The sequence below is a fragment of the Pristiophorus japonicus genome, chromosome 8 (assembly GCF_044704955.1).
Source record: "Pristiophorus japonicus isolate sPriJap1 chromosome 8, sPriJap1.hap1, whole genome shotgun sequence".
NCBI classification, from domain to species: domain Eukaryota; kingdom Metazoa; phylum Chordata; class Chondrichthyes; family Pristiophoridae; genus Pristiophorus; species Pristiophorus japonicus.
In genome coordinates this window covers 182,086,930-182,103,006 of record NC_091984.1, presented here as the reverse complement: position 1 = coordinate 182,103,006, position 16,077 = coordinate 182,086,930, and the positions used below count along the sequence as shown (strand labels likewise).

Below are 16,077 nucleotides of genomic sequence, written 5' to 3'. Positions count from 1 at the left end.
ATGTTGGAAAATGACTGTCAATGCATCTGCTATTTCCAAGGCCACCTCCTTAAGTACTCTGGGATGCAGTCTATCAGACCCTGGGGATTTATTGGCCTTCAATCCCATCAATTTCCCCAACACAATTTCCCGACTAATAAGGATTTCCCTCAGTTCCTCCTCCTTACTAGACCCTCTGACCCCTTTTATATCCGGAAGGTTGTTTGTGTCCTCCTTAGTGAATACCGAACCAAAGTACTTGTTCAATTTGTCCGCCATTTCTTTGTTCCCCGTTATAACTTCCCCTGATTCTGACTGCAGGGGACCTACGTTTGTCTTTACTAACCTTTTTCTCTTTACATATCTATAGAAACTTATGCAATCCGTCTTAATATTCCCTGCAAGCTTCTTCTCGTACTCCATTTTCCCTGCCCTAATCAAACCCTTTGTCCTCCTCTGCTGAGTTCTAAATTTCTCCCAGTCCCCGGGTTCGCTGCTATTTCTGGCCAATTTGTATGCCACTTCCTTGACTTTAATACTATCCCTGATTTCCCTTGATAGTCACGGTTGAGCCACCTTCCCTTTTTTATTTTTACGCCAGACAGGGATGTACAATTGTTGTAGTTCATCCATGCGGTCTCTAAATGTCTGCCATTGCCCATCCACTGTCAACCCCTTAAGTATCATTCGCCAATCTATCCTAGCCAATTCACGCCTCATACCTTCAAAGTTACCCTTCTTTAAATTCTGGACCATGGTCTCTGAATTAACTGTTTCATTCTCCATCCTAATGTAGAATTCCACCATATTATGGTCACTCTTCCCCAAGGGGCCTCGCACAACGAGATTGCTAATTAATCCTCTCTCATTACACAACACCCAGTCTAAGATGGCCTCCCCCCTAGTTGGTTCCTCGACATATTGGTCGAGAAAACCATCCCTTATGCACCTCCTCCACCGTTTTGCTTCCAGTTTGGTTAGCCCAATCTATGTGCATATTAAAGTCACCCATTATAACTGCTGCACCTTTATTGCATACACCCCTAATTTCCTGTTTGATGCCCTCCCCAACATCACTACTACTGTTTGGAGGTCTGTACACAACTCCCACTAACGTTTTTTGCCATTTGGGGTTCTGCAGTTCTACCCATATAGATTCCACATCATCCAAGCTAATGTCCTTCCTAACTATTGCATTAATCTCCTCCTTAATCAGCAATGCTACCCCACCTCCTTTTCCTTTTATTCTATCCTTCCTGAAATGTTGAATACCCCTGGATGTTGAGTTCCCAGCCCTGATCATCCTGGAGCCACGTCTCTGTAATCCCAATCACATCATATTTGTTAACATCTATTTGCACAGTTAATTTATCCACCTTATTACAGATACTCCTTGCATTAAGACACAAAGCCTTCAGGCTTGTTTTTTTAACACCCTTTGTCCTTTTAGAATTTTGCTGTACAGTGGCCCTTTTTGTTCTTTGCCTTGGGTTTCTCTGCCCTTCACTTTTCCTCATCTCGTTTCTGTCTTTTGCTTTTGTCTCCTTTTTGTTTCCCTCTGTCTCCCTGCATTGGTTCCCATCCCCCTGCCATATTAGTTTAACTCCTCCCCAACAGCACTAGCAAACACTCCCTCTAGGACATTGGTTCCGGTCCTGCCCAGGTGCAGACCATCCGGTTTGTACTGGTCCCACCTCCCCAAGAACCGGTTCCAATGCCCCAGGAATTTGAATCCCTCCCTGCTGCACCACTGCTCAAGCCACGTATTCATCTGCGCCATCCTGCGATTCCTACTCTGGCTAGCACGTGGCACTGGTAGCAATCCCGAGATTACTACTTTTGAGGTCCTACTTTTTAATTTAGCTCCTAGCTCCTTAAATTCGTTTCGTAGGACCTCATCCCTTTTTTTTTTTAGAACCCACGTCGTTGGTACCAATGTGCACCACGACAACTGGCTGTTCTCCCTCCCTTTTTAGAATGCCCTGCACCTGCTCCGAGACATCCTTGACCCTTGCACCAGGGAGGCAACATACCATCCTGGAGTCTCGGTTGCGGCCGCAGAAACGCCTATCTATTCCCCTTACAATTGAATCCCCTATCACTGTCGCTCTCCCACTCTTTTTCCTGCCCTCTTGTGCAACAGAGCCAGCCACGGTGCCATGAACTTGGCTGCTGCTGCCCTCCCCCGATGAGTCATCCCCCCCAACAGTACCCAAAGCAGTGTATCTGTTTTGCAGGGGGATGACCACAGGGGACCCCTGCACTATCTTCCTTGCGCTGCTCTTCCTGCTGGTCTTCCATTCCCTATCTAGCTGTGGACCCTTTCTCTGCGGTACGACCAACTCGCTACACGTGCTACTCACGTCATTCTCAGCATCGTGGATGCTCCAGAGTGAATCCACCTTCAGCTCCAACTCCGCAACGCGGTCCGTCAGGAGCTGGATGCGGATACACTTCCCGCACACGTAGTCGTCAGCAACACTGGTGTCATCCCCGAGTTCCCACATGGTACAGGAGGAGCATAACACATGACCGAGCTCTCCTGCCATGACTTAACCCTTAGATAGGCAACAACAATGCTAAAGTTTACTCACTGTTATAGAAGAGAAAAAAGAAAAACTACTCACCAATCACCAGGCAATCACTTACCCCCTTGGCTGTGACGTCACCTTTGTTTCTTTCTACTTTTTGCCTTCTCCCTGTAGCTGCACAAGTATACCTTTTATAGGCCTCACCAACGGACCTCCTCGACGCTGCTCCCGACTTCAGCACAACAGCCGGGATGTTGTCAGGGCCTATAGCCTTTGCTGTATCCAGTGAGCTCAGCCGTTTCTTGATATCATTGTTGAATAAATCGAATTAGCTGAAGACTGGCTTCTGTGATGGTGGGGACTTCAGGAGGCGGCCGATATGGATCATCCACTTGGTACTTCTGGCTGAAGCTGGTTGCAAATGCTTCAGCCTTGACTTTTGCACTCGTGTACTGGGCTCCGCCATCATTGAGGACGGGGATATTCATGGAGCCTCCTCCTTTTAGTTGTTTAATACTCCAACACCATTCACAAGGATGTGGCAGGACTGCAGAGATTTGACCTGATTCGTTGATTGTGGTTTTTAGCATGCATGTTGTCCTGTGTTGCAGCTGCTTCAGTTTGGCACCTCATTCTTAGGTATGCCTGGTGCTGCTCCTGGCATGCTCTTCTACACTCCTCATTGATCCAGGGTTGGTCTCCTAGCTTGATGGTAATGGTAGAATGAGGGATATGCCGGGCCCTGAGGTTACAGATTGTGGTGGAATACAATTCTGCTGCTGCTGATAGCCCACAGCGCCTCATGGATGCCCAGTTTTGAGCTGCTAGATCTGTTCTGAATCTGTCCCATTTAGCACGGTGGTAATGCCACACAATACAATGAAGGGTATCCTCAGTGTGAAGATGGGACTTTGTCTCCACAAGGTCTGTGCAGTGGTGACTTGTACCAATACTACCATGCACAGATGCCTCAGCGACAGGTAGATTGGAGAGGACAAGGTCAAGTAGGATTTTTCCTCGTGTTGGTTCGCTCACCCACCTGTCACAGGCCCAGTCTGGCAGCTAAGTCCTTCAGGACTTGGCTGGCTTGGTCAGCAGTGGTGCTACCGAGCCACTCTTGGTGATGGATATTGAAGTCCCCCACCCAGAGTACATTCTGTGCCCTTGCTTCTTCCAAGTGGTGTTCAACATAGAGGAGTACTGATTCAACGGCTGAGTGAGGGCGATAGGTGGTAATCAGCAGGAGGTTTCCTTGCCCCTGCTTGACCTGAAGCCATGAGACTTCATGAAGTCCAGAGTTAATGTTGAGGATTCCCAGGGCCACTTCCTCCCGACTATATACCACGGTGCTGTCACCTGTGCTGCTGATGGGACAAGATGTACCCAGGGAGGGTGATGAAAGGTATGATTCTGTGAGTATGACTATGTCAGGCTGTTGCTTGACTAGTCTGTGGGACAGCTCTCCCAATTCATTGGTTGAGGAGGACTTTGCAGAGTTGACTGGGTTGGGTGTGCCATTTTCGTGCTGAGGTCGATGCCGGGTGATCTGTCCGGTTTTATTCTTATTGTTTTGTGTAGTGTTTTTTTCTTAAGGGTGGCAGATTTCCTTCCCTAAAGGGCATTACTGAACCAGATGGGTTTTTATGAATATCCAATAATTTCATGGTCACCATTACTGACACTAGCTTTTTATTCCAGATTTACCTAATTAACTGAATTTAAATTCCAAAGTTCTCAGGGTGGGAATTGAACTCAAGTCTCTGGATCATAAGTCCAGGCCTCTGGATTACTAGTCCCGTAACATCCGGTCTGGATGGGATGCATCCTAGGTTACAGAGGGAAGCAAGGGTGGAAATTGCAGAGCTGTGACCACAATCATCCTATCCTTCTTGGAGATGAGGGTGTTGCCAGAGGACTGGAGGATTGCAAATATTACACCACTGTTTGAAAATAAAAAAAGGGATAAACCAGGCAACTAAAGACCAGTCAGCCTAACATTGGTGGTGGAGAAACTTTGAGACAATAATCCGGGGCAAAATTAATTGGCATTTAGAAAAGTATGGGCTAATAAATTAAAGTCAGCACAGATTTGTTGAAGTTAAATCGTGTTTGACTAACTTGATTGAGTTCTTTGATGCAGCAACAGGTTGATAAGGGCCGTGTGGTTGATGTTGTGTATGTGGACTTTCAAAAGGTGTTTGACAAAGTACTACACGATAGACTTGTTAGCAAAATTAAAGCTCATGGCGCGAAAGGGACAGTGGTAGCATGGATACAAAATTTGCTAAGGGACGGAAAGCAAGTGAACGGTTGTTTTTCAGACTGGAGTAAGTATACAGTGGTGCCCCAGGGGTCGGTCCTGGGATTCATGCTCTTATGATACATATAAATGACTTTGTCTTGGGTATACAGGGCAAAATGTTGAAGTTTGCAGATGATATGAAACTCAGAAATGTGATAAATAATGCAGCGGGTAGCAACAGGCGTCAGGAGGATGTAGACAGACTGGTGAAATGGGCAGACACGTGGCAGATGAAATTTAACGCAGAAAAGTGTGAAGTGATACATTTTGGTAGAAGAGTGAGACGAGGCAATATGAACTACAATGTTAAAGGGGATGCAGGAACAGAGACCTGGGGGTTGTGTGCACAAATCTTTGAAGGTGGCAGGACAATTTGAGAAGGCTGTTAAAAAGCATATGGGATCCTTTGCTTTATTAATAGAGGAATAGAGTACAAAAACAAGGAGATTACATTAAATCGTTATAAAATACTGGCTAGGCCTCAGCAGGAGTCGTGTGTTCAAATCTGGGTACAACACTTTTATTAGAGTAAATAAGGGGAAACGGTACCCAGTGGCAGAATGGTCAGTAACCAGAGGATACAGATTAAAGGTGAAAGAATCAGGTGTGACATGAAGAAACATTTATTTTTTTAAATACAGTGAGGTGCTGTGATCTGGAATGCGCTGCCTGAAAGGCTGGTGGCAGCAGATTCAATAGTAACATTTAAAAGAAAATTGGAAGGGAAAATATTTACAGGGCTGTGGGGAAAGATCAGGCGAGTGGGACTAATTGGATAGTTCTACCAAATAGTTGGCACAGGCACGATGGGCCGAATGGCCTCCTTCTGTGCTGTATCATTCTTAGATTCTATGATTATATTCATTGGCTCTTTCCATTCTTGTTGATATTTTGCCCTTTGACCCGCCATTTCGACTCACCTGACACGTCTGAGCATTTCTGTGAATCCACCATCAGTGCATCAAACACTTCAAAATCAGTCTGGGTCACCTGGATAACGTTATTGATGGTGCCGAGCTGGCTGGTGGCAACAGGCTGTGGAGACATCACAATACGGCACATATTACAACTGTCAGGAATCACAGCAACCAAACATCTCAATGCTACAAATCTAGGCTGACACTCCAGTGCAGTGCTGAAGGACGCTGCACTGTCAGAGGTGCTGTCTTTCGGATAAGACGTTAAAACTCAGGTGGACGTAAAAGATCCCATGGCACTATTTCGAAGAAGAGCAGGGGAGTGATCCCTGGTGTCCTGGCCAATCCCTCAATCAACATGACAAAAAAAAAAGGTTTATCTGGTCATTATTGCATTGCTGGGAACTTGCTTATGCACAAGTTGGCTGCCGCGTTTCCCACATTACAACAGTGACTATACGCCAAAAAGTACTTCATTGGCTGTAAAGCGCTTTGAGAAGTCCACTGGTCGCGAAAGAATATATATACATACAAGTCTTTCTTTTTTTCTTTTACAACTCCCAGAAAGCAAAGGCTTTTAGCACCATCATACTCGCAATGACAGCGTGTGTTCCACGTGTAGGATCACATTATGGCCCAGGCTCCAGGCTCACCTTTCACTGATGAGCTGCCCATTCACATACATTACCACATAAACCATGCAGGTTGTATCCCCAGCAACACCCGCTCTCCAGACGGATACTAACTGCAAGAGTCATAAGTTCTTGCTCCTGGAATTAGGTCTGTGGATTATCTGTAAGGAAGCAAGTCAACAGGACTTGGCACAACGATGGTTTTCTGATTAACCGTTCCCGTCTTCTGCGCGACTGGAAACTCTTAGTAATTTCTCCACATTAGAAAAACATTGTAAGGATGGCAACTTGAAGCATTTCTAATATGCATTGTTTCATTACATGTCTAGGTTTCCCGACAGCAAGGGATCGCACAATGCAGCATGCCGATACCATCTCATACCTCTGAAGTATCATGGGTCCACTGACCATCCACATAGAACTTGTACTGATGCTCACCCTCTGGGAGGTCCAGAATCGCCACAAAGTTATTGTGACTGTGGAAAAAAAGGGAGAAAAAAAGTAAACCCATGAAATTGAAATATCCCTAAAGCAACTTAGCCTGTAGTCAGTCTGCAATGTCCCCTGTGCAGTGCATTAGACAGAGGACAACACAGGACACAAACCACCTGTATGGCTGATCCTGGTATTGAGCATGACTGGAGAGTTTGTTGGGCCCTCTGGTTTGTCCACCAGTGGATGCTGCATGAACTACAGATCTTTTCTCCTTGGTTGCAGTATGGAATGCACTGGGTGGAGTTGGTGACATATTCCGGGGATTTCTGTAGGGGTTTTTCCCGGCAGGAGATCGGTGGTACCCCTGGAAAATCGGTGTAAACAGGTCCAGACGTCGGTTCCCAGGGGTTTCCACTGATTTTACACCAGTCATGTTCAGAGATTGAGAGAATCCCATGGAAATTCTCACCCCTGGTGCACCCACTGTACAGTTCTGCAGCTTTCTCAATTGTCCTCTTTTTCAGTAAACTAACCTGCAAATTATGTGTGTCTGTGTACCCAATGAAACATCATCATCATCATCATCATCATAGGCGGTCCCTCAAAACGAGGATGACTTGCTTCCACGCCGAAAACGGAGGAGTTCACAAGTGTTTCAATGAAGGACCTAAAATACCAGATCCCGAACTACATATTGAAGGGTGGACGATGCCTGTGCGTGTATTTTTTTAATGTGTGGTGGCCGTTGCACACTAGCCACCACACAGGCTTGACAGAGCTAGGTCTTGGTCCAATGGCAAGGATTAACCAAGACAACTAGAGACCAGCTCTGCTGCACGGACCTAGTGCGCACACATATCGCGGTGTGGGCTGGCCCGTGCTGCCATTGGGCCCCGATCACATCCCTCTACTAACTCTTGCCGCTCCTTCGCCCCGACCTCACCACTCCTGCTGTACCTGCCGGCACTGCAATCAGCTGTCTCCCTCCTGCAGCAGCACACACTGCTCCCTGAAGTGACATGCCGCCACATGCTGCTCCCTCTAATGGCCCCGACCTGCTGATGGCCTTGCAGGCCGGGACCGCGCCGATTTCCAGTATCTGTCACCATGTATACTACCCAATGACATATATATCAGTATGCATCACTACATATACTAACCAATGAAATTTACCTTTCTACAACAGTGTACGCCATCGATTAAATATACATGTCTGCAACTATGAATTTTACCCAATTAAATATATCCCAGTGCGCATCACTATGTACTCAACAATAAAATATACCCAGGTGTGCTACTGTGTATATTAAACAATGTTTGTCACTATACACTAACTAATACAATATATCCGTTGTCATTGTCTATATCACCTAACAAAATATACCCCAGTGTCTGTCACTGTGCACCAAGCAGTACAATATACCCTTGTCTGTTACCATCCATACTAATGAAATATACCCATGCATGGTTGTGTATACTTACCAATGAAATATACTCCAATACCTCAGGAATGTGGATATTATGCATGTCCACTGTGTCTCAATTTGCCATAAGCTTACCTTAAGCAGCCATCATCATAGGCGGTCCCTCGAACGAGAATGACTTGCTTCCGAGAGAGTTCACAGATGTTTCAATGAAGGACCCGATGGTCCAGTCCTGAACTCCAGTTGAGGGGGTAGGAGATGTCTGTGCGTGAATTTTTTTTAACGTGTGGTGACCGTTGCACATCAGCCACCACACGGGTGTGGCAAGGATTAACTAGGACGACTGGAGACCTGCTCTGCTGCACCAATCTAGCGCGCACACATATCACAGTGTGTGCAACACACCAACACACACACCCACCCACCAACACACACACACCCACCCACCAACACACACACACCCACCCCCACACACACACACACCCACCCCCACACACACACACACCCACCCCCACACACACACACACCCACCCCCACACACACACACACCCACCCCCACACACACACACACCCACCCCCACACACACACACACACACACACACCCCCACACACACACACACCCCCACACACACCCACACACCCACCCCCACACACACACACACACCCACCCCCACACACACACACACACACCCACCCCCACACACACACCCACACACACACACACACACACACACCCCCACACACACCCACCCCCACACACACACACCCACCCCCACACACACCCACCCCCACACACACACACACCCACCCCCACACACACACACACACCCACCCCCACACACACACACACCCACCCCCACACACACACCCCCCCACCCCCACACACACACACACCCACCCCCACACACACACACACCCACACACACACACACACCCACCCCCACACACACCCACACCCACCCCCACACACACCCACCCCCACACACACACACACCCACCCCCACACACACACACACCCACCCCCACACACACACACACCCACCCCCACACACACACACACCCACACACACACACACCCCCACACCCACCCACCCCCACACCCACACCCACACACACACACACACCCACACACCCACCCCCACACACACACACCCACCCCCACACACCCACCCCCACCCCCACCCCCACACACACACACACCCACCCCCACACACACACACCCACCCCCACACACACACACCCACACACACACACCCACACACACACACCCACACACACACACCCCCACAACGAAGATCGGGATGGTTTCTTTCCACAGAGAGGCTGTTCCCGGAGATGCGAAGTGCACGTATTTTCAGCGGGAGAAAGGCAGCCCGAATGTTCGGAGCGAGCGAGAAGCAGAGGGCCGAGTCCATGTCGGTCGAAAATGTTCCGCTGTTTTATTTATACAGTAACCCACCCGAGAGCGAGGCCTCTCCCACCCCCAGGTGAGCAGCTGAGCACTGTCTCCTGGGGCATACCTCTGGCTCCAACTTCGCAGTGAATGACCCAGCCCGACCTCCAGGGCTGGGTCTCAACACCCTTGTGTGCAGCAGCTAAAAGCGCTTGGGCAGCATTAACAGCCATGAGGACCTTTCAACTGACAAATGTAAGTCAGCCAGGCCTCTCCGCGTAGCAGTGTTTTTATTACTCACAAGCCTAGATCTTGAGAGGTAAGCCTTGAGATTTGTCGGTAAATTTTAATTTTTTTTTTCCTCGGTAGTTTACTTATTTGAAACTGTCCTGCCTGAGATTGTAATACTGAATGGAACAAATTGGAAGATGCAGAATATTGCAAGTGATTACTTCTGAACGACTACAAGAGTAAGCTTAAGGTTTGGATTAGGAATCATCTATGGATGTTCAGTGCATCGATTTTCAAAATCTGAATGAATTTAAATTGTTTAAGTTATCAAATATGAATATGCTATCCTCAGCATGAAATAGTAAAAAGCCCTCAGTTGTCAGATACTCCTCATGCCAGTTAACAATACCATGTTAAAATCTCCTAAGTCTAAGACCTGTTCGTGCAGAGTGTCTGTTACCAAGCCCATGGCGATCAGCTAGTCCGTTGTAGTAATCACAGACGGCAGCTTGTACTTGTGTCAAGCTGCTGATGAGGAATTGAGGGGGGACTGCGAAGAGGCCTACCTTCTTGTCAGTGGAATTTTGTTGGTCCAGCCATTGAAAGAGCCAGAGATGAAGACTTCCTTCCCACCCCCTCTCCACCGAAACACTGTTGGACGAGCCTGCTTAGAAATGTTGTCAGACACTTCCAAGTCCTGTTGCCAGGCAAGGAACTCCTCCTTCTCCATTGGGGCCTTAGAAACAAAAGACAACACCGAAAATTAACTCAGTCACTGGCTCGTTTAACACACAGTTCTCCAATTAGCTTTTTATTTCAAAGTTAAGGCAAGATTGGAAAAATTAATGAAAACTAGAAGACCTTCGTGACAACCTTATAGGAAAAGGTGCAGAAAATCCAACTCCCCGAGAGCTCATCAAGTTTTATCAAAAAGTAGCTGAGCCAGGGAGCAGCAAGGACCCAGGTTCAATCTGCACTGTGTTCGCTGATAACACCTTGAGTGGCGCAGTTAAGAGTGCGACAATTGCCTTAGCATCCAGCTTTTGTAAGGGACAAATCAGTCAAGGTTTCTGCTGCCACTCATTACTCATTAACCCCTATTCAAAGTGCACCAGTGCTGACTCCAGATGTGATGGCCCCTTGGTTTGAAGAGGTGACTAAAAGTAGTGGATGAGGGAAGTGTCTACAGATATTATTTATATGGACTTCCAGAAGGCATTTGATAAAATCTCTCATACGAGACTGTTAGCTGAAGTTGAAACACATGGAATTGAAGGCAAATTATTGACCTGGTTAGTAAATTGGCTGAGCGGCAGGAGACAAGAGCGTAGGGATAATGGGAATGTACTCTAATTGGCAGGATGTGACTAGTGGTGTCCCACAAGGATGTGTTGGGGCCTCAACTATTCACCGTATTTATTAACAACTTAGATAATGGGCTAGAAAGCCACATATCCAAGTTTGCCGACGACACAAAGATAGGCGGCATTGAAAGCAATGTAGATGGAAGCATAAAATTACAAAGATAGTAATTTATTAAGCGAATGGGAAAAACTGTGACAAATAGATTTCAATGTAGGCAAGTGTGAGGTAATCCACTTTGGACCTAAAAAGAAAAGAACAGGGTACTTTCTAAATGGTGAACAGCTAGAAACAGTGGAGATCTAAAGAGACTTGGGGGCCGGGTCCATGAACATAGATCATTAAAATGTCATGGAGAGGTACAAAAAATAATCAAAAAGGCTAATGGAATGCTGGCATTTATACCTATAGGACTAGAATGCAAGGGAATAGTTACAGCTATACAGAGCCCTGTTTAGACCCTGGAGTTCTGTGAGCAGTTCTGGGCACCAAACCGTCAGAAGGATATATTGGAGGGAGTGCAGCGTAAATTGACCAGAATGATACCTGGACTCCAAGGGTTAAATTATGAAGAAATATTATACAAACTAGGGTTATATTCCCTGGAATTTAGAAGGTTAAGGGGTGATTTGGTCAAAGTTTTCAAGAATTTAAGGGGAACAGATAGGGTAGATAGACAGAAACTATTCCGCTGGTTGAGGAGTCCAGGACAAGACGACAAAGCCTAAATATTAGAGCCGGATCTTTCAGGAGTGAAGTTAGGAAACATTTCTACATGCAACGGGTGATAGAAGTTTGGAACTCTTCCGCAAACGGCAGTTGATGCTAGGTCAATTGTTAATTTTAAATCAGAGATTGATACATTTTTGTTAACCAAAAAGTATTAAGGGATATGGGGCAAAGGTGGGTATATGGAGTTAGGGCATAGATCAGCCATGATCTTATTGAATGGTGGAACAGGCTCAAGGGGCTGAATGGGCTACTCCTGTTCCTGTGTTGGTTGAGCAGACTGCCAACACATCATCATAGAAACATAGAAAATAGGTGCAGGAGCAGGCCATTCGGCCCTTCGAGCCTGCAGCGCCATTCAATATCGTGGCTGATCATGCAACTTCAGTACCCCACTCCCGCCTTCTCTCCATACCCCTGATCCCCTTAGCAGTAAGGGCCACATCTAACTCCCTCTTGAATATATTCAACAAACTGGACTCAACAATTTTCTGTGTTAGAGAATTCCATACTCTCACCACTCTCTGGGTGAAAAAGTTTCTCCTCATCTCGGTCCTATATCTGTCCTTATCCTTAGACTTGACCCCTGGTCATGGACTTCCCCAACATCGAGAACATTCTTTCTGCATCTAACCTGTCCAATCCAGTCATAATTTTATATGTTTCTATGAGATCCCCTCTCATTCTTCAAAATTCCAGTGAGTATAAGCCTAGCCAAGTCTTTCTTCATATGTCAGGCCTGCCATCCCGGGAATTAGTCTGGTGAACCTTCGCTGCACTCCCTCAATAGCAAGCACGTCCTTCCTCAGATTTGGAGACCAAAACTGCACACAATACTCAAGGTGTGGTCTCACCAAGGCCCTGTACAACTGCAGTAAGACCTCCCTGCTCCTGTACTCAAATCCTCTCGCAATGAAGGCCAGCATGCCATTTGCTTTATTTACTGCCTGCTGTACCGGTATGCCTACCTTCAGTGACTGATGTGCCATCACACCCAGGTCTTGTTGCACCTCCCCTTTTATTAATCAGTCACCATTCAGATAATAATCTGCCTTCCTGTTTTTGTCATCAAAGTGGATAACCTCACATTTATCCACATTATACTGCATCTGCCATGCATTTGCCCATTCACCTAACCTGTTCAAGTCACCCTGCAGCCTCCTCACAGCTCACACTGCCACTCAGCTTAGTGTCATCTGCAAACTTGGGAGATATTACATTCAATTCCTTCGTCTAAATCATGAATGTATATTGTAAATAGCTGGGGTCCCAGCACTGAACCTTGCGGCACCCCACTAGTCACTGCCTGCCATTCTGAAAAGGACCTGTTTATTCCCATTCTTTGCTTCCTGTCTGCCAACAAGTTCTCTATCCACGTCAATACATTACCCCCAATAACATGTGTCTTAATTTTGCACACTAATCTCTTGTCAAAAGCCTTTTGAAAGTCCAAATGCACCACATCCACTGGTTCTCCCTTACCAACTTTATTAGTTAAATCCTCAAAAAACTCTAGAAGATTTGTCAAGCATGATTTCCTTTTCATAAATCCATGCTGACTTGGACCGATCCTGTCACTGCTTTCCAAATGCGCTGCTATTACATCTTTAATAATTGATTCCAGCATTTTCCCCACCACCGATGTCAGACTAACCGGTCTATAATTCCCTGTTTACTTGCTCCCTCCTTTTTTAAAAAGTGGGGTTACATTAGCTACCCTCCAATTCATAGGAACTGATCCAGAGTCCATGGAATTTTGGAAAATGACCACCAATGCATCTACTATTGCCAGGGTCACTTCCTTAAGTACTCTGGGATGCAGACTATCAGGCCCTGAGGATTTATCGGCTTTCCTCAACATAATTTCCTGACTAATAAGAATTTCACTCAGTTCCTCCTTTCCGCTAGACCCTCGGTCCCCTAGTATTTTCAGGAGGTTATTTGTGTCTACCTTCGTGAAGACTGAACCAAAGTATTTGTTCAATTGGTCTGCCATTTCCTTGTTCCCCATTATAAATTCACCTGATTCTGACTGCAAGGGACCTACATTAGTCTTCAGTAATCTTTTTCTCTTCACATATCTATAGAAGCTTTTGCAGTCAGTTTTTATGTTCCCTGCAAGCTTATTCTCATACTCTATTTTCCCCCTCCTAATTAAACCCTTAGTCCTCCTCTGCTGAATTCTAAATTTCTCCCAGTCCTCAGGTTTGCTGATTTTTCTGGCCAATTTATATGCCTCTTCCTTGGATTTAACACTATCCTTAATTTCCCTTGTTAGCCATAGTTGAGCCACCTTTCCTGTTTTATTTTTAACCAGACAGGGATATACAATAGTTGTAATTCATCCATGTGATCTTTAAATGTCTGTCTGCCATTGCCTATCCACCGTCAACCCTTTAAGTATCAATCGCCAGCCTATTCTAGCCAATTCACGTCTCATACCATCGAAGTTTCCTTTCTTTAAGTTCAGGACCCTAGTCTCTGAATTAACTGTGTCGCTCTCCAGCTTAATGAAGAATTCTACTATATTATGGTCACTCTTCCCCAAGGGGCCACACACGACCAGATTGCTAATTAATCCCCCCTCATTACACAAGACCCAGTCTAGGATGGCCTGCTCTCTAGTTGGTTCCTCGACATATTGATCTAGAAAACCATTTCTTATACACTCCAGGAAATCCTCCTCCACAGTATTGCTCCCAGTTTGGTTAGCCCAATCAATATGTAGGTTAAAGTCACCCATGATAACTGCTGTACCCTTATTGTATGCGTCCCCAATTTCCTGTTTGATGCCATCCCCGACCTCACTACTACTGTTTGGTGGCCTGCACACAATTCCCACTAACGTTTTCTGCCCTTTGCTGTTTCGAAGCTCTACCCATATAGATTCCACATCATCCAAGCTAATGTCCTTCCTTACTATTGCATTAACCTCCTCTTTAACCATGAACGCTACCCCACCTCCTTTTCCTTCCTGAATATTGAATACCCCTGGATGTTGAGTTCCCAGCCTTGGTTACCCTGGAGCCATGTCTCCGTAATCCCAATTACATCATATCCGTTAACAGAATCTGCGCAGTTAATTCATCTGCCTTATTGCGAATGCTCCTCGCATTGAGACTCAGAGCCTTCAGGCTTGTTTTTTTAACACTCTTTGTCCTTTTAGAATTATGTTGTAATGTGGCTCTTTTTGATTTTTGCCCTTGATTTCTCTGCCCTCCACTCTTGTTTTTCTCCTTCCTACCTTTTGCTTCTGCTCCCTTTTTACTTCCCTCTGCCTCCCTGCATAGACTCCCATCCTCCTGCCATATTAGTTTCTAGGCTCATACATAAATAATGACTCTGGGGTAGTTGGTCGAAGCAAATTGGAACCATAATAGTTTAGAGAGCAGTGCCATGAGTGAGAAAACATTAGAATCTTTTGTAGAGATACCAGTACTTTGATTTCATTAGCATGAAAGATATCTGCATCCTCTGGGCTGTCCATCAGAATCTTTGGAGGGTCATGTTCTTTGGTATGAATCGCGTTGCCGGTGCTGTCCCTCCGAGAGGGCTTGTGACCGCCCTGGCGATCCAACGCTGCACGCTCACTGCTTGTGTTGCCCATCTTGCTTTTCTCAGTGCATCAACAAATCTCTACTGAGGCAAAAAAAGAGCAAAGAGGTTAGGAAAAATCCAACAGGTAGCTTACGTATTAGTCACTGAACACAACAGATACTATTGAGGGAGGAGTGGAAAGAGGAGTCAGGAAGGGGGTGGAAAGAAGGGACACCAGGGAGTGAGGGGAGCAAGGGGGACAGGGGGGGGAAGAGGCGATGGGAAGTGGGGGGTTTGGGAGGGGGGGGGGAGGGAGGAGAGAAAACGGGGGGAAAATTCAAGGGACGGGAAGTGGAGGTGGGGGGGGGGGCAAGGGACGGGAGGTGGGGAACGCAAGGGACGGGAGGTGGGGGTGGGGGGAACGCAAGGGACGGGAAGTGGGGGTGGGAGGAACGCAAGGAACGGGAAGTGGGGGTGGGGGGGAACGCAAGGGACGGGAAGTGGGGGCGGGGGGGACGCAAGGGACGGGAAGTGGGGGCGGGGGGAACGCAAGGGACGGGAAGTGGGGGCGGGGGGGACGCAAGGGACGGGAAGTGGGGGCGAG

The 16,077-nt window shown here is 46.7% G+C and overlaps 1 protein-coding gene across 3 annotated transcripts in view; it reads right to left on the bottom strand.

Moving 5' to 3' along the window:
* Positions 1–16,077, bottom strand: part of prkab1a (protein kinase, AMP-activated, beta 1 non-catalytic subunit, a) — a 30,191-nt gene that overhangs the window by 12,996 nt on the left and 1,118 nt on the right. For 2 of the 3 annotated variants that reach the window (XM_070887636.1, XM_070887638.1), the window contains exons 2-5: positions 15,376–15,572; positions 10,412–10,581; positions 6,744–6,837; positions 5,733–5,847 (exon numbers count right to left, since the gene is read on the bottom strand). In XM_070887636.1, coding sequence (XP_070743737.1) covers positions 5,733–5,847; positions 6,744–6,837; positions 10,412–10,581; positions 15,376–15,543 — 547 coding nt within the window. In that variant the 5' untranslated portion in view covers positions 15,544–15,572. Of the gene's footprint in view, positions 1–5,732; positions 5,848–6,743; positions 6,838–10,411; positions 10,582–15,375; positions 15,576–16,077 lie in introns of all 3 variants that reach the window. The other variant, XM_070887637.1, reaches the window with a different exon arrangement.